General features: G+C 40.2%; 1 protein-coding gene across 10 annotated transcripts in view; it reads right to left on the bottom strand.

Moving 5' to 3' along the window:
* sipa1l1 (signal-induced proliferation-associated 1 like 1) overlaps nucleotides 1–24,332 on the bottom strand; it is a 344,983-nt gene that overhangs the window by 119,813 nt on the left and 200,838 nt on the right. For all 10 annotated transcript variants that reach the window (XM_020524245.2, XM_048600181.1, XM_048600185.1 and 7 more), the window contains one exon: nucleotides 6,743–8,525. In XM_020524245.2, coding sequence (XP_020379834.2) covers nucleotides 6,743–8,264 — 1,522 coding nt within the window. In that variant the 5' untranslated portion in view covers nucleotides 8,265–8,525. The remainder of the gene's footprint in view (nucleotides 1–6,742; nucleotides 8,526–24,332) is intronic.

Genomic DNA, 24,332 nt, shown 5'->3' with positions numbered 1-24,332 from the left:
AGATCGCAACAGAAAATTTACAATTTGCTGTCCAGTTTAGCTAAATGAGTAAATGTTATGAATAAATGTAGATCTGAATGAGGCAGGCTGGCAACAAAGAAGATTTTTTAAAAAATCTCTCTTGATTGCACATCCATAACCAAGTGTTTGAGGTGGAATAAGGATGGGACTTGTATTTGGAGAGTTCACTCAGGATGACCCAAAAAGGATCCCTTGTAATTTTTCAAAGATTTAAGGAATTTTACTAGTATTCTGGCCAATATTTATCCCTTTATCAATACTACTAACACATTATCTGGTCATACCTCATTGCTTCGTGCAAGTTAGCTGTCATTTCCTGACATAACAACAGTTCAAAAAGTGCTTCTTTGGCTATAAAATGCTTTGATTTGTCTTGAGATATAGAACAGTACTATAAAAAATACAAGTTTTATTTCTTTAACAACAGAACCACTTGAATGTTATTTATTTGGAGTATATATAACATTAATGATAACTAATGTCATGATTGTGAAATATCATATTTGAATTCCAATTTTCATATTCCTAATTTCAAGCACGATTGGAATGTTTCAAATCATTCAAATGTAAATTACCGCTGTGTAACTGGAACAAAATTGTACAAAATGTCAAAATAGTTATCAAAAACGCACAGAAGATGGGTTGTAGAGCAGTTTGAATTAGCTGATATGTTAATATGCAGCTCTGATATTTTTTCCCCCCTCCATGGGCATAGATTGTTCACCCAGCAATCACCATAGATAGAAATGGTGACCTTGAGTTTCAGTTCCAAGAGAAATTAGTAAAATGAATGAAGTACTACCAGTACAAGACACAATTCTTTGGAACATTGACCGAGCTAATTATGTTGTTAAATAAATCAGTCTCACAACTGAGATAATTCCCACAATGAGGCTATACTGCATTGAAATCCTGGAACATAAGACATGCCATTAATAAAGATGTATAGGGTTTCTGTTTGAAATATGAACTATGAAATCACAAAATCAAGATCAGAAGAGAAATGCCATTTGCCCCATCATAAACACTTGTCTAGAAAACCTCCTAGTCACCCCATCAAAATTCCAACTGACTCTTAAATTACTTTAATTTCTGTTTCATTACCCAAACTCAAGTCAATCTGAAGAGTTGATTAGTTTGTGAATGAAGCCTTTGATATCAACGCTCCACTTCTTTTTCATCAGTTCAAACAAATCCCTTATTATCTCACTGCCGCAGCTCATCTTTAAATAGTATGCTGCAAGTCTCTGATCTGCATGATTTTCTAACCCTATAAATGCATTGAAGGGCGAGTTTTTATACAATTTGTACATAGATGTCCCTTCAAAAATGAAATACCCTTCTAGGAAAAATGCTAGGAGTTGAATCCAATAAAGACTTAAAGGAAAATGAGCAAAAGGTGAAAAAAAAATTGAAAGCACGTGGCAAATCTAAATGCATAGCTCTTTCAGAGAGCTTGCATAGGTGCAAAGACCAAAATGAGCTTCATCTCAGTCAAGGCTATTCTAACTTGGCTCTATGCTGTGGCCTGAAGCCCATATTTATTCCACATCACTTTGCTTTTGTCACTGTGATTAAAATATATATTATCTTTTTTTTTGGAATTTGGATTTTACTTTATCAAAAAAAAAAAAAAGAGGTAGATGGGCTTTGGTTAGTCCAGTGAAGGGGTTTTCTTTCTGAAAGGGGCAGAAAGTCAATGAACGCTGACTCAAATACATATTTTTTAAGAAGACTTCAATCAGCTGCTTAAAGCATCCCTCTGTTAACAGATAAAACATGAAAACTGTTGAATTTATTACAGATACAGTAAATTGACTAAGGCAATTAGGTTAATTTTGACTTCAGAACAGAAGGTTCAAGATCTCCATTCATAACAACCTAAAGTTCAATTCAGAAGGTAAAACAGTTGGTTCTGGAAAATAAAGTCAGCTCAGGGAAACCAGTCACCATAGCTGAAGTGTTTTGGCGTGGAATTTCCAAGCTGGGATAAATTGTCATGTAGTCTTCAAGTTGTTAGAACTGAGAAATTTAGAAGGAGCTGTGATAAATTCATGCCAGTAGACTCAAAGGAATCATAAAAAAATCTCAGTTTAAAAAGGAAAAGGAACTGAAAGCATCAGCTAAATAAAGATTTAAAGAGTTGAGAAATGGTGATATTTCTCAATCTCTTTCCAAATGTTGTGTTTTACTTGTTTTCTTCTTTTTGTGTGATAGTTGCATATTCTGCTGTTAAAGAACTTCTGCAATTTCATGTGAATGTTTCAGTGGCTAAACACTATGGTAACCGGTTACCCACAATCTAACTGGTCAAATAATGCCACCAACAGGGTCATAACAGAGAAAGGATAACAGCTGCCAGAAATAAAGTAAGAGAAGGGAATTGGACAGGGGCAGGGAGGCAGGTAAGAGAGTGAGGAAGGGTGAGCAAGACCATGACTGCGAGAAAACAAGCGACAGTGAGAGAGATGTGAGCAAGGAGTTGTGTAGTAGGAAGAGGGAGTAACTGGGTGGGTGAGAGGTTGAGGGTGGGCAAGCTAGAGGGAGTGGTTGAGCAGAGGAGAGGGAAGTGGTGCGTGAACGAGGAGGAAGGGCTGGGCAGGCAACAGGAAAGGGATGGTGGGAATGAGGGAATGTCAGGAGAGAGAGGGGAAGAAAAAGAAAAGGACTCTGCAAAAGAAAAGGTAATGTCACCAAAATGTAAAGATGGTGAGAAAAGCAAAGTAAAAATGTTAAGGGAGAAGCAACATTAAAAAAAGTCTATATCCAAAAGTCAGTTAGTCTTCCAGTCATGTCTTCAGGCATTGTTATCTACCCTGCTTCATGCCCCCTATATTTTGCTGACAGTGCACACCATCAGTACAATGAACTGCACTCTATTACCAGCTGTAGTGATCAAAGCCAATCTTTTTCCAGTAGGCTTTCAAGGTTTTCTTAAACTTTTCCACAAGTAACCATATGAACTTTGACCAGCCATGAACCTGAAGTACAGAACACACTTTGGAAGGAGTATGTTCAGTATTCTGATGCAGTGGCCTGCCCAGTGCTGTTGCCAGGCAAGGATGGTCAATTCTATGCTCAGGATGGCTATTTCCTGGACAATCGTCTGCTCATGCTGCAGTCCATCAGCTGAATATTGCATCTTCTATAGGCAATACTCTTGGTATATCTGGAGCTTTCTTAGGGTTTGGCAGTACATCGCCCATGTTTTGCTGCCATACAAAAGAGTCTGGTGCATAACTGCTTTGTAGACTGCAACTTAAATCTTGTGACCATCTGTAGATGAAGACTCATCTAAGCCTTTTTCCAAAGGAGCAGCTTGTAAAGGTTTGAATCAAGTGCAAGTCTATAGCTGCTGATAAGGGTATCTGGCAGATTCTGTTATCTTAAGAGTCATAGAATCTCTATGATGTAGGCCCATCAAGTTTGCACCTTCAAAGAGCATCCCATCCAGACCCATCCTAATCCCCAAAACTCCTCATTTTACCATGGCTAATCCATCTAGCCTACACATCCCTACACACCAGGGCAATTTAGCATTGCCAATCCACCCAACCTGCACATTTTTGGATTGTGAGAGGAGACAGAAACACATGCAGACATGGGCAGAATGTGCAAACTCCACACAGACAGTCACCCAAGGCTGGAATCAAACCGGAGTCCCTAGCACTGAGAGACAGCAGTGCTAACCACTGTCACTTGCTCATCTTTTGAGATCTTAGAAGTGATTAACTGCCCCAGGGACCAACCCAAAACACTGAAGCTGGGAAGATTTGGTGGGAGTCTGGTTTTGACTTTTGTCTTATTGGCATTCAAATGCTTTATCTACAACTTCACAGGTTTCTTCAAATAGTTCAAAGGACATCTAGTAACCTCCTTGCCAAGTTCTCTTTAAACTCCAGTTTGTCCAAAAATGCAGTTGCTGACATTCTGTCCCCTTCTCTGACACAAGCACCTCATTACCCAAAGTATTAAAATTTAAGACCTTGGATACTTCTAAATTGAAGTATCACACTTGGTCAGTAGGCCTATTTCAGACTTTAATCACCCCGTGTCCATTTCTAGACTTTATGACCTTATCCACTCCTTCACTTCATTTCAATCCGGAACATTCAGTTGCATACATTTTATTCACTGGCAGGTCTTTCCCAAAATTCTTTTGTCTTCCAATACTCTTTGGCCAATATTCCTTCACTCACTCCTCTAGATTAGATTTTCTGCCTATTTCTACTGACAAAACATCTTGGGACCATATAAATACAAATTTTTAATTTAATCAGAAATTATGTATCAGGGAATGACTAGGTTTAAAATAGCCACTTCCATATGCTCAGTACTCATGGTCACAGTGAACAACATTTGGTGGAAAGACACCTGCTAAACTAGGGCTATAACCGGCTTTATGGAAAGGGACAATTTCCTCTCTAATGGAGAGACATGCTTATGGCCTGGAATGGACTATTATTAATTAATGTTATCAATATCCTCAGCACTCCAGTTCTGCGCACACAGTTCTGCATTCATACTAAGCCATAACAGTTTAGCAGCCAAAACCTGGACATCAATGAGGAACATGGTCAATTATCAGCAGCCCTTCACCACAATCTGTAACCTCATGAATTGCCGTAACCCTCCCTCTATGTGTTATAAGACTGCATGCATGCAAAACAGCAGAAACAGCATGTTACTAAAAGAGCTAAATGATCCCATAGCCAACAGATCAGATGAAAACTTTACATTCTTGCCACACTCAGCCATGAATAGTGGCAGAAAATTATACAAATAATAGGATGAAAATTCGCATCATCAATAATGGCAGAGATCAGCATGTGAATACAGAAGACAAGTTGATGCATTGATAATCATAATCAACCATAAGTATTGAACGGATTATCCATTGTGGCCTCTTCCAGAGGTTCACAAAACAAATTATGAGCTGATTTGATTTCTTCCACATAACATCAAAACATTGTTGTGTTTGGATACCACAAAGGATTTGAGCTGTCTGTGGTGCCGAGAGCTTTAGAACTAACTTCACCACTAACCTAACAGTGTTTGTTAGGGATACATTAGCATCGATCCAAAAAAAAAAAGCCTAGATATGATGTGCTTACAAAAAAGGCAAATTCAATTTGGCGATTGCACCCCATCAGTCTACATTGATATTCAAGGTGTCAGGGAAGGGGTCATTGACAATACCAGCAAATGGCACTCACTGATCAATAACCTACCCACCAATTTTCAGTTTGAATTCCATCAGGATCACTTTGCTCTAGACTTCATTACAGCATTGGTCTAAACAGAATTCATCCAAACAAACAGCCAAATTTCAAAGGGGAGGTGAAAAAGTGAGTGCACTTGACATCAAGGCAACATTCTAATGAGTTTAGAGTCAAGGAACCCTTCAGCTGAATGGAAGAAGCACAGAAGAAAAACGGCATAGATATTGGAGGCCAACACTGCAGGGTTTCTTCAGAACAGTACCCTCAATCCAACCATCTTTACTTGTGATTTTCCCTCCATCACAAAGTTAGAAGGTTGGGGTGTTTTCGCTGGAGAGTGGTGCTCATTGCCAGTTTCTCAAGGGCAGTTATGGTGCTGGGCAATAAATGTTGGCCTTGTCAGAGACACCCACACCCTATGACTGAGAAAAAAATGCAGAAGCTGTTCTTGGGCTAGCTGGAAAATCTCTAACATTAAGTGGAGTTGGTACATAGGATGGATAGACAGAAAAAGAAGGATGAAACACTCCAGATTATTTTAAAACAGATTAAAATGGAACATTCTAATGAAGTGACAAGATGCTACATAAATCACTTTCATTTTTTAAAAAATGTAGACAAAAACAAAATGGTAACTAGATAAAGTAACATTGAAGCCTCAACTATAGAAATCACACACCTCAATTTATGACACTGAACAACCGTATGCTACCCTAAGCTTCCATGGAAGATCTTTCAGTCTAAGGAACAGATATTCAATACTACTAATTCCTATTCTCTTACTCTCAACCAAAGGCACTACGATGTTGTTAGGAGGCAATTTTATCCCAGCTTTCACCAAGAGGCTAAAACAACGGCAGAGCATCCAGAAGATTTTCTGAAGAAGGGTCCTGACCTGAAACGTCAGCTTTCCTGCTCTTCTGATACTGCCTGGCCTGCTGTGTTCCTCCAGCTCCACACCGTGTTATCATTGTTACTTATGCCAGAATTGGGTGTTAAATTACATTCACTGTCAAACATTTAGGAAGTTAAGTTCAATTACAATTTTGGAGTGCATAATGTCACTTCTTAATGTTTCAGTAAGAACCACGTACCAAATGAAATACTTGTAAGCATACAATGAGTTTGAGACATAGTTGGCTGCTGAGTAATCCAGCATAGCATGGAACTATTGCTACTGACTACCATCCTATCTGTCTTTCACATTGTAATTGCATTAAATCTGATTGCTGATAAATAATCAATTTTAGCACGGAGAATTAATGTATTTGATTTTAAAAATATGCTAACCTAAAAGCAGTTCCTTGCTTTGCTCAATTCTCCCATTAAGAACTCCTCTTTTCGAGGCTACTTATTTTTAGATAAAATCTGATGCCAATATTTGCAGGCCAGAAACTCAATGTATCACTTTTTGAAAACCATTTCATCATTAGTGAGGCACCTCTGACCAATCACTTCCTACACTAGAGATACTGACAGCAACTAAATTAAAGCTTTACCTTTTTGATGGAAGTATTTTCGATAATAGTAAGCTCCAAGGTCCACATGCTCCACAATGTACCTCTTCACCTTTTCACAATGTACTGCCAAGTTTTCTTTTGATATCTCCAGGACAGCAACTCCTGCATTTGTGCAGTGAGAGCTCAGGGAAAATTCAGATGTATTTTCAAATCCACTCAGTGACCCAGAATTTGACCGGGATAGACTTATCTTGCGTTCTCCTTCTCCACCAATTTCATTCCTGAAGTATGAACAGCTCAGTACAAGTTCATTGCTTTTCTCATCCCCATAGTCAACATTGAGATTCTCTTTTGAATTCAGGTCCTCTGTACTACCTGAGGGAGAGCTGAAGCTGACTGAATGTGCCATTGGACCAGCAGCCAGTGAGGCAGCAGCAGCCGCAGATGCACCTGTTGTAGTGTTCCTCCTTTTAATGACATTGTGCCTGGTTGTCACGGCTTCATTCAAGTCAAAGAGCACACTCTGCACATCATAATGAGCAAAGCACTTTTGGCAAGTCCAACCCTTCACACTGTCTTCTGATTTGCTGTCCTCAAAGTCTGCTGATTTGCCTAGCTCACTTTCACCTTTGGCATTGCGCAATTTGCGAAAAATAGAAGAATCCCCCGTCTCAGACTTTGACCGTCTCTTAAGTGGTTTCTCCCTTTCTTTATGCAGTGGCCTGGGGCTCCCTCTGTGTGAAAAGAAGCCATCCACAAAGTCAGATTTGGTGCTTTCAACATTTGAACCATAGGCTTTATTGGCCTCTGCCTTCAGTAACTCACTGAGTTGCTCTGGTGCTGGGCTTCGCTGATCTGACTGTTCATTTCTATAACCCTTTAACAAATCAAAAAAACTGTCCCCTGACATTCCATGTTTGTCAATGGAGGAAGTGCTGCCATATTCACGGTGAAGGGCAGTTCCCATTTTGTGACTCAATGCTCCATATTCCTCGGCTCCATCGACATCCAGCTCACTGATGGTAATGTCACTATTACTGCGCTGCCTTATTCTGCGAAGGCCCTTTGCAGGAGATTGAAGGTAACCATCTGGTGTAAGAAACCTAGAATCCAAGTTCTCCATCTCTTGTGCCTTGGGTTGTAGATAGTCACTGTGTATCCTCCTTGATGCCAAGGATTCCAGAGAATTTTGATTACTTTGGCTCAGCCGGCTGTTTGGGCTACCAGAGTGGATAGACATGATAGTGCCATCTGGGCTTCCTGCAGACTCTTGGTCACTTGTTCTACAAGACTCTTTAGCCATGTCTTTTCTGGGAGGCCAGTCAGCAATCCTCGCTCGAACACCCATTTTAGGCACACCTGGCATTGCACCAACATGATGAGCACTTTCAGTTCGTGGTGGTGGCCCCGTTACACCAGATGAACCAAATGTGCCATTTGATGTTCGGAAACGTCGTGCGTAGAAGTCATCCGAGCGTGCACCAATAGTTAGTTCAGGCCCAATAACTGAAGTGGAACCGATACCCACCTTCTCAGTCTGGGATCGTTTTAAACTGGTCATGCTCCACACTGGTTTCTCCCAACAGCTTCTATTAAATGTGCAACCATCTCTTTTGGAAGTAAGAATCTCCTTGAGAGCAACCACGAGGGAATTCAATTTGAAGGATTATGCTGTCTACAAATATCTGTTACTCAGTAGTATCTTTTCACATATGTTCATCTTGGTATTGTTTTTAATTGGGGCTGTTGTCAAACGATCCACAGAACATCACAAAATGGATTTTAGATGATACAATTACAATTGCCAAGGCTTGAACGAAACCTGAAAAAGAATAAAAAAGATATTTATTTTGTTTTTACTTAGTGTTTTGAAGCATTTAATCAATAAGCAAAATACTGCAGATGCTGGAAATCGGAGGCAATACAAATTTTTAGAAATAGCACATCTCTCAGCAAGGGCAGAGGGAAATGGAGCTACTGTTTTGGGTCAATGACTGCACATTGGAACTTGAACATACTATGTTAATTACACAAGTTGCCATGTAATTTAAGTAACCATTTTAATAATCATAAAATATCACAACAATATTCTCGGATAAAAAAGGAAGTAATTTTGCTTTATAGCAGGTGAACAGCATTAGAATTGAAGACTGAAGCGAACTCAGTAAAACCAAGGACAATTGCAGCGAGGAATGAGGGAAAAAAAAACAGAATACTGTAAAATTTAACACAACGGGAACCCAGGAGGGGTCTTTACAAATGAACACTGTAGAAGATAACATCTCTTCATTCTACGGCAAGTTACATGCAGCATGTACACAGAGGGGAAAATGCAAACAATACTGGTCCCTTCTGACATTAAAGATCACCAACATGCCATAGAATTGCCACATTTCCATTTATATATCTGTTAGTTTATAATTACCCAAATGCTTAATATTTTAGGAACAACCTTTTGACCATTTATAAAATACCCCAAGTAATATCCACAATAAATGATGAGCAATTACTGACTTATAAATACTTTAATACAATAATTCTACAAGTTCTCTCTTTCTAACCTACTGAGGGAGGTTCACACTAGGATATGAATTCCTGCATACCAAGAATTAAATTTAACCACTTCAATCCAACCCATCAATGCTAGACATCCCATATGCATGCATTTTTCAGCAGGTATCACTGATTAGAGACCGAGAATGGTGATTAATTGCATTTTTCATTCCATAACCCAAAGGTAAGATACCAACTAAGATACCACAATCCTAGTTCAGATCATTCCATTCAGAAGGAATCAAACCTTGCTGTTAATTCCTTGCATGATTTAGAACACAATACCTTTGCACTAAACCATTTGAGGAACCCAAAATAGCATGACTTAAATGAAGTGATGTATGCAGGAGAGCTATTCTATGATTGTCAACACATAAATGTATGTGAAACAGAAAGCAGGAAACTAAGAAATTACAGTGTTGTAATGAGCAAAAGTATTTTGATGGACAGGGTGAAATTTGTAGGTTATTTCTACTGCACACAAGCCATATGCAAACGACATTTCCTTCCAACATTGGTCAATATATGTCCAAAGAAGGAATTTGAGGAGTTTGACATGACAGCCAAGTCCTAGCAGTACTGGTCAGTTTTTGGTAGTGGTAGAAGCAATGTGAAATGGTTAAATAAAGGCATAAAATATTGATTTGAGCAAAATTCTTCTTCCTGTTGTGTACTGGTGCCAATATTTTAAATTAACTACTGACAAGTGATGACTAACCTTTTGTACAGGTAATCAAACTAAGACATGATCATTTGTTAGGATTGGGAACAATAATTACAAACAGATCCAGTTGAAATATTGTTGCTGATAACAAACTGCACACTGCCTAATTCCTACTGAATACTGATTAATGGCCTAACCTTACACAAAGAACATCATTTTAATTTCCAGTCAGGCTTTACTCAGACTAAACAAACTAAAGGCAGATTAGCTGATAACCCTGTTGTTATAGTTTCTGATAAAAATAAACTAGCTTTGATTCTTTGAAATTCTATTCATGCCAAAGCACAGGTGAAAAGCCTAACATCGGTAGTGGGGAAAATTCTTGAATGCATTGTCAAGGGCTTTATATCGGAGAATTTAGAAAGCAGTGGCACGATCAAACAGTCAGCATGGATTTATGAAATCGTGCTTGACAAATCTGTTGGAATTCTATGAAGATATAACTAGTAGAGCTGACAAGGGGGAGCCAGTCGATGTGGTATATTTGGACTTTCAGAGAGTGTTTGACAAAGTACCACATAAGAGATTATTGTGCAAGATTAAAGCGCATGGGGTTGGGGGAAATGATTGAGATAGATAGAAAACTGGTTGGCAGAGGGGAAACAAAGAGTGGGAATTAATGGGTCCTTTTCAAATTGGCAGGCAGTAATTAGTGGGGTGCCACAGGGATCGGTGCAGGGACCCCAGCTATTCACATGATATACTCTGATTTGGATGAGGGAACAAAATGTAACGTTGCAAAGTTTGCAGATGATACCAAGTTGGGTGGGAGGGTGAATTGCAATCAGGATGCAGAGATCCTTTAGCATGATCTGGACAGGTTGGGTAAGTCAGCAAATCAATGACAGATGCAGTATAATTTGGATAAATGTGAGGTTATTCGCTTTGGAAGCAAAAACAAGAAGGCAGATTACTACCTGAATGGCTGTAAATTGGGAGAGGGGACTGTGCAAGCGGGACCTGGGTGTCCTTGACCACCAGTTGCGAAATGTAAGCATGCAAGTGCAGTAGGTGGTAAAGAAGGCACATGGTATGTTGGCTTTCACTGCGAGAGGTTTTGAGAACAGAAGCAGGGATGGGTTGTTGCAGTAATACAGGGCCTTGGTGAGGCCACACCTAGAACATTGTGTGCAGTTTTGATCTCCTCTTCTGAGGAACGATGCTCTTACTGTCAAGGGAGTGCAGCGAAGGTTTACCAGGTTGATGCCGGGATGCCTGTACTGACATATCAGGAGAGATTGACTAGTTTAAAATGGTTTCTGCTGGGGGTCAGATGAATGGTGGAGGTGGGGATGGGGATCTCATAGACTTTAAAATTCTAACAGGGCTAGACAGGGTAGATGCTCCCAATGGCCGGTATGTCCAGAACCAGGAGACCCCGTCTGAGGATTCGGGGTAGACGATTTAGGACGGAGATGAGGAGGCATTTCTTCACCCAAAGAATGGTAAGCCTGTGGAATTCATTACCACAGGAAGTAGTTGATGCCAAAACATAGAACGTATTCAAGAGGCAGCTAGGTATAGCACTTGGGTTAAATGGGATCGAAGGTTATGGGGAGAAAGCAGGATTAAGCTATTGAGTTGGACAATCAGCCATGACTGCGATGAATGGCGGAGCAGGCTCAAAGGGCCAAATGGTCTCCTCCTGATCTTATCTTTTATGTTTCTATGTTTCTATTCAAACCTAACTTAAATTGCAATGAATTCTTAATTTTTAAAAGGTGATAAATTATTTGATTTCTTCTTTTTCCATATATAATCCAGTTTACATTCAACTTTCACCACTTTGGATGACAGTTCTGTCCAAATCAAGCACCACTATTTATCTGCAACTAATTTCATTCTTGACTTGAGCTGGCAAAGTCAGGTAATGTTGCAATTTCCTATTTCTTCCGAGTTGAGTGGCTACACTTTGACAGGTCAAGCAGAATCTAACAACAGTTTCTCTCATCTGGGCCAAACATCCCCAGAATTAGAAGCCACAAACATGTTACTCATAAACGGAGTTAATTACTATAAAATCTGGTTTACAAGTGATACTTTTTATTGTATCCTCCTGTTAACAAGGACATGATTTACACTGTGCTTCAACATCAACCAATAGATTATGTAATACAAACATGCAAACTGGGATTAGGCCAATTGACCCTTTCAGCCTGCAGTCATTGAAAGTGATTATGGTTTACCTGATTTTGACCACTTCCACATTGCTGTTTACCTTCAGTTTTTCACCTCATCCCTTAAGAATTTATCCATCTCTGAAAGTATTCAAAGATCCTGCCTCCACTGCCTTTTGATGAATAGTTCGAAGTGCACTCAACAACCAAGAGAACAAGTTCTCCTGAACTCTGTCTTAAATGGGCACCCTTTATTTTTAAACAGTGGTCCCATTTCTGGACTCTCCATGAGATTTTTGTCATAGAATCTCTACAGTGCGGGAAAAGGCCATTCAGCCCATCGAGCCTGCACGAGCCCTCCGAAGAGCAGCCCACCCAGACGCAGTCCGCTCCCTATCCCTGTAACATTTACCATAGCTCATCTACATAACCTGCTAATCACCTAAATTCAAGCAACTGGCCGTGTGGAGTTTTCACATTGTCCCAGTGTCTGTGTGGGTTTCCTCCAGGTACTCCAGTTTCGACCCACAGTCCAAAGATGTGCAGATTAGGTAGAATGACCATGCTAAATTGCCCAGAGTTCTGGGATGTGCAGGCTAGGTTGGTTAGCCATGGGAAATTCAGGGTTACAAAGATACGGTAGGGGGTGGGTGGGCCCGGATGGTATGGTCTTCGGAGGGTTGGTGAATGGACTGGATTGACCAAATGGCCAGTTTCCATACTATAGGGATTCTATGATTCTATGGACCTGAACATCTTTGGACTGTGGGAGAAAACTGGAGCAACCGGAGAAAACCCATGCATACACGGTGAGAATGTTCAAACTCCACACAGTCAGTTGCCTGAGACTGGAATTGACCCTGGGTCCCTGGCACTGAGAGGCAGCAGTGTTAACCACTGAGCTGTCCATCTTTTCCACATTTACCCGATCAAGTCACCTCAGGATTTTGTACGTTTTAATCAAGATACCGCTTTCTCATCCAAACCTCACTGCATACAAACCTAGCTTGCCCAGTCTTTCCTCATAGCATAACCGGTCCATTTCTGTTATTAGTCAGGTAAATCTTCTCTGAACTGCCTCTCACATATTTTCCATTTTTCCTGACATAATGAGACCAGTACTTTACATAGTAGTCAAGATGTGGTCTTATCACTGCCCTGTAAAACTGCAGCACACCCTCCCTACTTATGTAATCAATTCCCTTTGCAATAGATATTAACATTCTATTAGCTTTCTTAATAACAGCTGTATGTGCTATACTTTTTACAATTCATGTATTAGACATCCAGAGCCCTCTGCATATTAGAGGTCTGCAATTTCTCAGTACTTAGTGAATTTCCAACTTTTTTTCTTCCCAAATTGACAAATTTCATATTTTCCCAATTATACATAATTTGCCAGATCTCACTCACCTAACCTAATCTAATTTTTATTATTTTGTAGCCTCCCTGTGTCCTCTACTTGTTTAACCTATATTTGCATCATTAGCAAACTTAGAACCATACTTTTGATCCCTTCATTTGAATAATTTTGAAAAACTGTTAAAAAAGCTGAGGGCCCAGTACTGATTACTGTGGCACACTATGCATGATGTCCTGCCAACCAGAAGGTGACCATTTATGCTCTCCCTTTCTTGTTAGTTATCCAATCGGCTATCCATACCAATATGTAACCTCTTATTTTCTATAATAATCTCTTTTATTCTCTGTAATAATCTTTGGTGTGGCACTTCTTCTAGAAATCCAAGTACAGCACATCCAATGTTACTTCTTTATCCATAGCAACTGTTACTCCCTTAAAGAACTCTATGCTCTCTATGACATATGTTAAGCTAATTTGTTTGTAGTTTCCTGCTTTCTGTCTCCCTCCCTTTTTGAAGAAAACAGTTACATTAGCTATTCCCTGCTCTTTCTCCAAATTTAATAAATTTTCAAAAATTAGAAGTTATGCTATAACTGCATCGCTAGTTATTTCTTTTAAGAGCCACACGTGAAAAATATCAGGACTGGGGGACTTGGTGGCCTGTAGTTCCAACAGTTGCCAGGTACAAACTTCCTGATGATTGTAACTTTCTTGAGTTCCTTCCTTCCTTCACATTCTAGATTGACATTTATTTCTAGGAAGTTACTTTTATCCTCTATGACAATGCATGATGCAAAATATTGGTTCAATTTCACTCCCATCTGCTAATTTTCTACAGAACTAACATTCACTTTGTTAATACTTTTCTTTTAAAAAAAAGCTGTATAAGCTTTTATTACATTGCTCGTTAGCTTTCTCTCGATCTAACATTTCTCTATTAATCTTTCAGTTATTCTTTGTTGTTTTCATATTCTGCCCACTTTTCTGACCTGCTCCTCATCTTTGCACTGTGTTATCCTTTTTCTTTAAGCTCAATACAATCTTTAGATATTTTTTAGTTAAACACAGACACCATGGCCGCCTCTTAGGATTTTTCATTCTTGTTAGTGACTTAATTTCCAGAATTTATGGAAGTTAGGGTACTAGATTGCTTATAATTATAACATACATCTAAACTTTCTTTCAAAATTAAATCTGACCCATCATCTTGATCAGAAAGAAAACAATCACCTTGATTCCTCAAATAAGTGAAACAATTTCGTAAAGGCTACCAGGTTACTTAATGCAGAGTGCACTTAAGCAGGTATACAACAGCCCCAGGAAGAAGCAATCAGTAATGCCAGTCTAAAGATGGAAGTGTTAACAAGCTTAAACCTACCAAGGTGTTAGATGCAGGGTTTCTGGTATCTAATATACAAGTGGTGTTTTGGATATTTGCTTTTTTGTTCTTTTTCAATTTATAAAAGAGTGCTTTGCAATTAATGGGACTATACTTTTACTGTGTCTTTAAAAATCTTTGAATTTGTTTTACAAGTAGATACCTTGGATTATTCAATTTATCTTCATTTCTTTTTTTAATGAATTTCCATTTTATGGTAAAAGCCAAATCTACAGTGTTGCACACTTATGTTTCAGTGACAGATAACATTATTAAAATAAAAACAAATAAAAATATGATCTATCAAACTAGGTTCCTGTCTTGGATCTGTTTTGTCCAGTAATAGCATCAGCTGGAAATATAATAGGACCTAATGTGCAACCTATTGAAGAGTTTTAATCAAATGGCCAGGAATAAATCTATGTGCACATTCACTACATGAGTATAGCATTCAAGTCAATATCACCATGGCCAAATTGCTGAAATAAGCAACTTGCTCTATCCTTCAGGTAAGGTGTACATGGCACTTCAACTGGTTGCGCCAATAGGTGACTCCAGTTTCACTGCAATCATTGCAAATCAAGGCAGCAACGAGAGCTGTGTAACAAATATAGCCATGCCGGTGTTCTAAACATACAGAGAACAAATTAACCAATGTGATATAAAGGTTTTACAAATAAATGGCAGTTATACACCTGTACAAATTTTGAAACAGGGTGAAGTTGAAACTAAATAACTATTTAGCACCCGTTTATATACAACACCCAGCCACAACAGTCTCAACCACGACTGTTGAATATTTAAAATCATTTACATTTATAAGGATGCACTAATGCAATGGTTATATTAAAGGACTAAGAAGCTGTAGCAGTTTTAGAATTTAAATTCAGTCAAATAAAATTTAGAAATAAAAGCCAGTCAATAATGAAATTGGCAGCAAAAGTGTAGTTTAAAAACAGAAAGCACATTATCACATCCTTCAAAAGCTTCTTGAAAAGGATTGACAAACAAAAAGGTGGAGAATGACTAGTTGATCTTTGTCTTTTGAGAAAGTGCATCTGGATGCTGCTGTGATTCAAATAATGGCAAAATCCATCTTGCAGACAGTGCTTCTGGTTATTGCCTCACTGAAAAGATCATAACTTTGACAATACAGCATTCCTTTAATTCTCCACTTAGTCACAGTCATAGTGTCATAATCATGGAAGTCTACAGCACGAAAAAAGCCCTTTGGCGCATTGAGTCTGCGCCAGTCAAAAACAACCACCGAACTATTCAAATTCCATTTTCCAGCACTTGGCCCGTAAATAATTCTTAAAAGGTTAAGAGAGTTTCTGCCTCCACCACCCTTACAAGCAGCGAGTTCTACACTCCCACCGAGTGGAAAAAAAGATTTGCTCACATCTTCTCTAAAGCTCCTGTCCCTGATCTTAAATCTAGGCCCCCAATCTGGGATCTCTCCACCAGGGAGGGAAGTTTCTTCCCATCCACTCTGTGTATGCTTTTCAGAATTTTATACATCTCGATCATGTTCCTCCTCAGTGTCCTCTACTCCAAGGTAAATAATCCCAATCTATTCAAGACAACAAGGTGCAGGGCTGGATGAACACAGCAGGCCAAGCAGCATCATAGGAGCAGAAAGGCTGACGTTTCGGGCCTAGACCCTTCATCAGAAAAGCTGTGTTCAGGCCTGCTGTGTTCATCCAGCCCTGCACCTGTTGTCTCGGATTCTCCAGCATCTGCAGTTCCTACTATCTCTGATCCAATCTATTCAATCTCTCTTCACAACTGAAAATGTTCAGGCGAGGAAACATCCAGGTAAATCTCCTCTGTAACCTCTCCAGTGCTATCACATTGCTCTTATGTGGATTCCTGAATTGTACCCAACATTCTTGTTGAGGCTAATCAAAAGTTTTATACAGTTTCAGCATCACCTTCTTGCGTTTCTGATGCTGTTTCACACCACCCCACCCAAAGGTCTGAGAAGATGAGATTAAACCTGATGTACAGTCCTCTCCCCATTACAAACTCTGCTTAAGCTATCCCTGAGTTACGTGAAGGGTGGTCTGATAATCAAATAGGAACCAAGACTATTTGATATCCAGCGAAGCTGTAGGGTGTCTCTTTTAAGTTAGCCTTCAAAGTTTGGACTGCCCTTTCATTGCACGATAGATGGCGTGGAACTGTCCTTATATGTTGAATACTATTTAAACTTAGGAATCACTCAAATTTCCTGCTGTTAAACAATGGCCCATTATTTCTGACCAACACTTCTGGGAGTCCGTGCACTGCAAAACATGCACACTGTTTTTCTATCACGTCCCCGTGCTTGATGAATGAATTCTGTGTACATCAAGCCACAAATGACAAAGAACATTAAGCCCATGAAAGGACCTGCACTGTCCACATGCAACCAAGTGTAGGGTTTACCTGGCCATTCCTAGCCATTCCTACAAATGTAGGGTGATAAATTTTTATCCTTGTTGGCACTCTGTGCACTGCCCCACCAATGTAGCTATGTCGGTATCCAATCCTGGCCACCAGAAATGACTCCTCGCCAATATCTTCATTTTTAAAACTCTTGGATAACCTTGGTGGAGTTCAGTCAATATCTAGTAGTAGCCTTTGCACAGGATAATCACTTCTGCTCCCAAAATAATACACTGTCCTGTACTGTGATCTGGTCTCTTCCCCCATCACCATCAGCTCTTTCAGTTTTACCAGGACCAGATCCTTCTGCATCCAAAGCCTGACATTGTCAGCTGTGACTGGAAGTATGTTCAGAAAATTTAAAACCATTACGGACTCTTCCAGTGGTGGTACCACCGGTGGTGTATCTACCTGCGGGAGGCAGCTCATTTGCAACTTGACAGTGTTCCAACATGTAATTATATGCACTTAGTATTACAGCCCATCACTGAGTTCGCCTGAAGCTACTGGCAGCACTGCCTCGTCCTCTTTAGTTGGACCTACCAGGAGTTTGTGGTCTGTTATAATTACAAGTTTATGTCGGTAAAGGTATTGGTGAAATTTCATATGGACTCTAAATATGACCACCAAACCTTCCTTCTATTTGGCATATTTAGGCTCTGCATTTGCCAAAGACCTGAATGAATATGATATTGGGCGTTCGTCTCCATTGGGCTACCTATGAGCTAATACTACCCCAATACCGTCAATATTAGATTTCACTTAGCATCATAGTGTGCCAATACCTTAAATGAGGATTTTCTTCACTTCCCTGAATGCTATGGCTTGGCTACATGCCCAGTTCCAAGGTTGACTGTTGTTTTAAAGAGTTGATGCAAGGTGCCAAGATGGAGGCCAGGTTATGTATGAACTCTCCATAATAATGAACTCTCCATAATCACCAGCACAAGAAAAGACCTAAGCTCTGCTACAGACATGGGAACTCAGGCACCTTTGAATGCCCTCACATTATCTTCCAACGGGTGTAATTGGCCTTGTCTTCTCTGTAGCCAAGTAGGTCATTTAAGGTGCCTGGAACACACATTTTCCTTTCTAAGGCGCAAGCCCAGGTGGGAGAAATGTCTAAGAACTATGTCTGAGTTTTCGATGTCCTCTATTAGTCTTCTTGGTCATTAGCACGTCACCTGGATAAATGATGACCTGGGATATAGTAAAATGTTCTCCATCATCCGCTGAAAAATTGCACAGGCTTGCTACCTCAAGTGGCAGTCTTGTATATTGGCATAAAACCTTATGGGTATTAATTGTAGCACACTTCTGAGAATCCTCATCTAACCACAACTGCAAGTACGCATGGCTCACGTCCAGCTTTGTAAAGGACAGCCCCCGTACCAGCTTTGCACATAAATCCTCTATGCGAGGGATTGGGTAGTTATCCAGGGGCAAAAGCACTTTACTCGCTGCTTAAAATCTCCACAAAGGCAATCCGACCCATCGGGCTTCACAATCAGCATGACTGGTGCTGCCCATTCCACAAACTGAACTGGTTTGAGGATTGTTTCGCTTTCCAGCCTTCTGATTTTTATCCACAAGACAAATGGCACTTAGCGGCCTTGCAAAATCATGGTATTGCTTCCTGCTTAAAATGCAAGGTGACCTTAGCTCCTTTCATAGTGCCTAGACCTTCCTGAAAAACTTCCGGGTATTTAATTATGACTTCACTCAAGCAGCCATCTTCTAATCGAAAAATGTTGAGCCAATCTCGGTGAATCTTTCTCAACCAATTTCATTCCATCAAGCTTGGGCCTTGAGCCTTTTACTACAATCAGTAGTAACTGAATCAGCTGCTTCCCAAAAGAGATCAGAACTAAAGTTACACCCTTAATCTGTAAAGGTTCACCAGTATAGGTTCTCAGTCTAGCTGAGGTCTTGTGTAAATAGAAGGTTTAGAGACCAGAGCGAATTTTGTTCTGCCATCACTGAAATGGCCGTGTTGGTATTGACCTCCATTAGAACTGGGTGATCATTTAACCAGATGTTTATTTTGATTGGTTCTGATTTGGAAGTTGCTGCTCAATCTATCTGTTCCAAACCAGACGTAGGCCGAGTTCACAGGGTATGCACTCTCCTGGATATCAGCCTATACTGGCCTACCAGGGCGGCTCAGTAGTAAGCCCTGCTACCTCATAGCGCCAGGAACCCGGGTTCAATTCCACCCTTGGGCGACTGTTTGTGTGCAGTTTGCATTCTGTGTCTTCTGGGTGCTCTGGTTTCCTCCCACATTCCAAAGACGTGCAGTTTAGGTGGATTAGTCATGCTAAATTACCCATTGTATCCAGGGACGTGCAGGCTCGGCGGATTATCCATGGGAAATGCAGGGTTACAGGGACAGGGTGGGAGTCTGGGTGGGGTGCTCTTCGGCAGTTCGGTGTGGCCTTCATGGGCTAAATAGCCTGCTTCCACACTGTAGGGATGCTATGATTCTATGAGTTCTCTTACTTAAATTAAGTCTAGTGGGACTCTTTTGCTGTCTCGAGTCCACACACCGGCAGTAACTTCAATGACTTGCCAGCTCAGAACCTGAAGAAAATTTTAACCATTTAGTCGAAGCTTTGCTTGGTTTTCGGGTTTTGCTGTGGGCTGACCTAGATTCCCTCTGTTCAGGATATAACCTGCGCAAGGTAATGTGAGCGTGTCTACTTCCATTGGAATACTCTGCAACTCACATGCTCTACTTGCCACATTTTCCAATGACAAAGCCAGTTGTATCCTGGCACAGGACACTACACCTGTTTGAAGTCCGGTTGGGATTCAGCTATTGGGTGCTTTTGCACGGTTACATCACTGAATCCCACTCGTCACCACTGAAATAACTCCACACAAGTATTCCATCACCAAGTCATCCTTTAACTAGATGCGGAAAGTCCTTGATACTGATCCAGCTCCCCCAGAGCCAGCTCTGCGAGTGGACAGGGTGCCTGACATTCCTGTTTATATCTGTCAGCCAGGGATCCCTGACCAGACCAGGTTAACAGCCCCAATCAGGGAACTCCAATTCTGAGGTCCACCTGGCTGACCTCATTACATTCACTACACTCTGAAAGGCCAGCTGTTAATATAGTTGCGTAATCATTGATATATCACTCAAAAGTTAGTGTGACGGGTTATCTGATAACTGCCAGGAAAGTTAATCCAATTTACCTTCATTATAATACTCAGAGTCACATCATACCACATTTTTTTCCAGAGTATTCTTCCCTCCCATTTTCCAATTCCTGTTCTCTCTTTGTCAATAGAGACCCGAGTCAGCCTGTTCCAATCGTATTTTTCAGTTACACAGGTGGTATACACAAGAAGGTATACTCAAAAGTGGGCATGTTAAAATATCACCCTCACGTCATGAAATTATGTTTGGCTGAGTATCCCAAGAACCCAGTCAAGACTAGCACCTCAGTGGAATGACAGAATTAAACTTGTTTTCCAGTGAGAAATGTGATCAACATTCATTGCAATAAGGAAACATATGACAACACACACTGTTATTCTGGAATGGTTCCATGCCTAAGATTTATGCTACACCTTGATTAATGCAAGCTTGGCTAACTTAGAACAGTGAACAGGATCTGAGAGCAAGGAATCAGTGCAAGCTGTGTAAAGCAAACAGAATACAATAGAACAGAAATTTATTGTCATGTGCACTTTTACATGAAAATACAGTGAAAAGTTTTAAAAGTCAATCCACTGCGGCACCTATATCATCACAGAAGTCAAACATAATAATAAAAGAAAAAGTAAAACTAAGACAAAGTTCATAACAATTCAGTTAATAGCTCCTTGGCTTGGGGAAAGCCAATTAAGGAACGATGGAATACCCTGAAGACGCAAATAGGACAAGGCCGCCGCGCCGGTCAGGACATCGCCATTCCTGGAGACCACCTGCCAGGCTGCTGGGACACCTGGGAGCCAAAGATGAAATAGCTCTCCACACAGAGTTTACCTTATGTTTGTTATGAGTAAAATAAATGAGATACATCTTTTTGTTGTGATAAATACATCCAGCAAAAGTACATTACTTTAGAACTTTAACAGCCCTTATTCACCAGATGGAGATCTGCAACATAGACCCACTCAAAGAGACATGTATCAACATGTACAATATGATAGTGCTGAAGAGCCCAGCTCACAAGGTTAGAATTCCTTCTCACCTCCTACACAACACTGATACCCAGTCCTTATTTTATTTATCACATAGAAGAGTTCTGTGAAACTAATTCATTAGTTCTTTTTCCCAGGCTCCAAGACACTGAATAGCTAACTGGGCAGTGGTCCGACAAGAATGTTTGCTGCTGGGCCAAAAATAATGTTGAAGAGTTCAATATAGATTCTGTAGCATGTCCACTTTACACATCTCTTCTTTTCACTCCACACAAGAGTAACCTCTGTGTGAAGTGTTCGGATTATTGTGCTTTGCATGTCATTTCCTGGTCTACAGAACAGCCATTGACAAAAAAACCTGGCACAAGATACAACACATGTTGGTTTCTGAAGAGAATTAAGGACTAAAACAAAGAAGCACCTGCTTCTTTCATTGCTGCCAGCTGTTGAATCTGCTCCAGTTTTCCAAATGCAAGGTCATTTCCAAATTCAGATCTACAAAAATTTTATTATTTACACTGTGCTAGAAAAAAAAACTATAAAAGTCAGAGGATTCTACTTTAAAATATGACAACAAATGCTAATGCAAATTAGAAAACATACAATACATAAAGATAATAATGCCCTCTATTTTTCTATTTAGTTTGAGATTTTGTAAGGTATTTCTAGTAAAATACACATTGGCATTTTTACTTATAATTGAACTGATAATAAAAGGTCAATTGACAAGAAAGCCATGATGTGACAGAGGCAATATGGTGAGGTACTTGTCAGGAAACTAATTTTTCTGTTCTTAGAATGAGAATTACATACTTTTGAAAAACCCCAGAAAACTCTTGGAGCTTGGATTAGACTTATTAGACAAACTGAGCCACCAGAAGCAGACTATTACTCTAAACAAAGGTGCAAGGAATAAAAACAGAAAATACTCAGACAATGTAAAAGACTGAGGCTATTGCCTTTGTCAACAGAGTTGTTGAAAGTCCATTCTCATCCCTGGTTGCTATCATAGGTTGAACAACAGCATTCAATTCAGTTATGAACCAAGTTCTGACGACATACGCACTTCATCACAAAAACACTCGACTTCTACCTTTGCATACTGTACACCCATCAGTGGCTGTTTTTGTTACTTCATGACTCATATATTCCAAGCTTCCCTGGCTTGCCTCATTTTCCATTCTCTATAAATTAGTCTTGTGCAAGTCCTGTTCACCCCTTGCACCATATCGGCTACTTCAACTGATTATCTCTGTCACTACGGTTATATCAGCCTGCTTCAAGGTTCACCAATCTACATATCAATTAATTCAATGCAAGAGGCCTAAAAGGTAAGGCAGGTGAACTCAGGCCGTGGTTGTGAACGTGGCATTTTAGGGATATCATAGTAATTACAGAGCTGTGGCTCAGGGATGGACAGGACTGGCAGCTTAACGTTCCAGGGTAAAGATGTTATAGGAAGGAGGGGGAAGCGGTGTTTGATTAGGGATAACATTACGGCTGTATTTAGGGAGGATATTCCTGGGAATACATCTAGGGAAGTTATGTGTGTGGAACTGAGAAATAAGAAAGGGACGATCTCCTTATTGGGATTGTACTATAGACCCTCCAGTCGTCAGCAGGAAATACAGAAACAAATTTGTAAGGAAATATCAGTTATCTGTAAGAATAACAGGGTGGTTATGATAGGGGTTTTAATTTTCCAAACATAGACTGGGACTGCCATAGTGTTAAGGGGTTGGATGGAGAGGAATTTACTAAGTACATACGAGAAAATTTTCTGATTCAGCATGTGAATGTACCTATTAGAAAAAGAGCAAAAGTTGACCTACTCTTCGGTAATTAGGCAGGGCAGGTGACTGAGATGTCAGTGGGGAAGCACTTTGGGGCCAGAGATCATAATACTATTCATTTTAAAATAGTGATGGAAAAGAATAGATCAGATCTAAAAGTTAAAGTTATGAAGTGGAGGAAGGCTAATTTTGACAGTATTAGGCAAGAACATTCAAATATTGACTGGGTTGGGGTTATATGTTCTCAGGCGAAGGGATGGCTAGAATAATGGGGAGCTTTCAAAAAAAATGAGGTAACAAGAGTCCAGAGACAGTACATCCCCGTTAGGGTGAAGGGCAAGATTGGTAGGTGTAGGGAATGCTGGATGACTAGAGAAAGAGGGGTTTTGGTCAAGAAAAAGAAGAAAGCTATGTCAGGTAGAGATACCAGAGGATTCACTTGATCCCTGCTATGTCACAGTGGCCCGGTGGTTAGCACTACTGCCTCACAGTACCAGGGACCTGGGTTCAATTCCAACATTAGGCAACTGCCTGTGTGGAGTTTGTACGTTCTCCCTGTGTCTGCATGGGTTTCCTCCGGATGCTCCAGTTTCCTCCCACGGTCCAAAGATGTGCAGGTTAGGTGGATTAGCCATGCTAAATTGCTCCTTACTGTCCAGGGATGTATAAGTTGAGTGGACTAGCCATAGGAAATGCAGGGTTGCAGGGATGGGGCGGGGGTGGTGAGAAGTATGGGTGGGATGCTCTGCGGAGAGTCAGTGTGGACTTGTTGGGCTGAATGGCCTGTTTTAACACTATTCTATTCTAGAACCATATGAGGGAAATCAGAAGGGCAAAAAGGACATGAGCGCGCTTTGGCAAACAGGGTTAAGGAAAATCAAAAAAGGGATTCTACAAATACATTCAGGACAAAGAGAGTAACTAGGGAGATAATAGGACCCCTTAAAGGTCAGCAAGGCTGGTGTGTGTGGAACCGCAGGAGATAGTGGACATGCTAAACGAGTATTTTACATCAGTGTTTACTGTGGAGAAGGATATCAAAGATAGGGAATGTGGGGAAATAAACAGCGACATCATGAAAAATGTGCATATGACAGGAGGAGATGGTGCTGGATG

This window comes from Rhincodon typus, chromosome 8 (assembly GCF_021869965.1).
Source record: "Rhincodon typus isolate 14 chromosome 8, sRhiTyp1.1, whole genome shotgun sequence".
Lineage (NCBI taxonomy): Eukaryota > Metazoa > Chordata > Chondrichthyes > Orectolobiformes > Rhincodontidae > Rhincodon > Rhincodon typus.
This window is presented reverse-complemented; position numbering and strand designations above follow the sequence as displayed.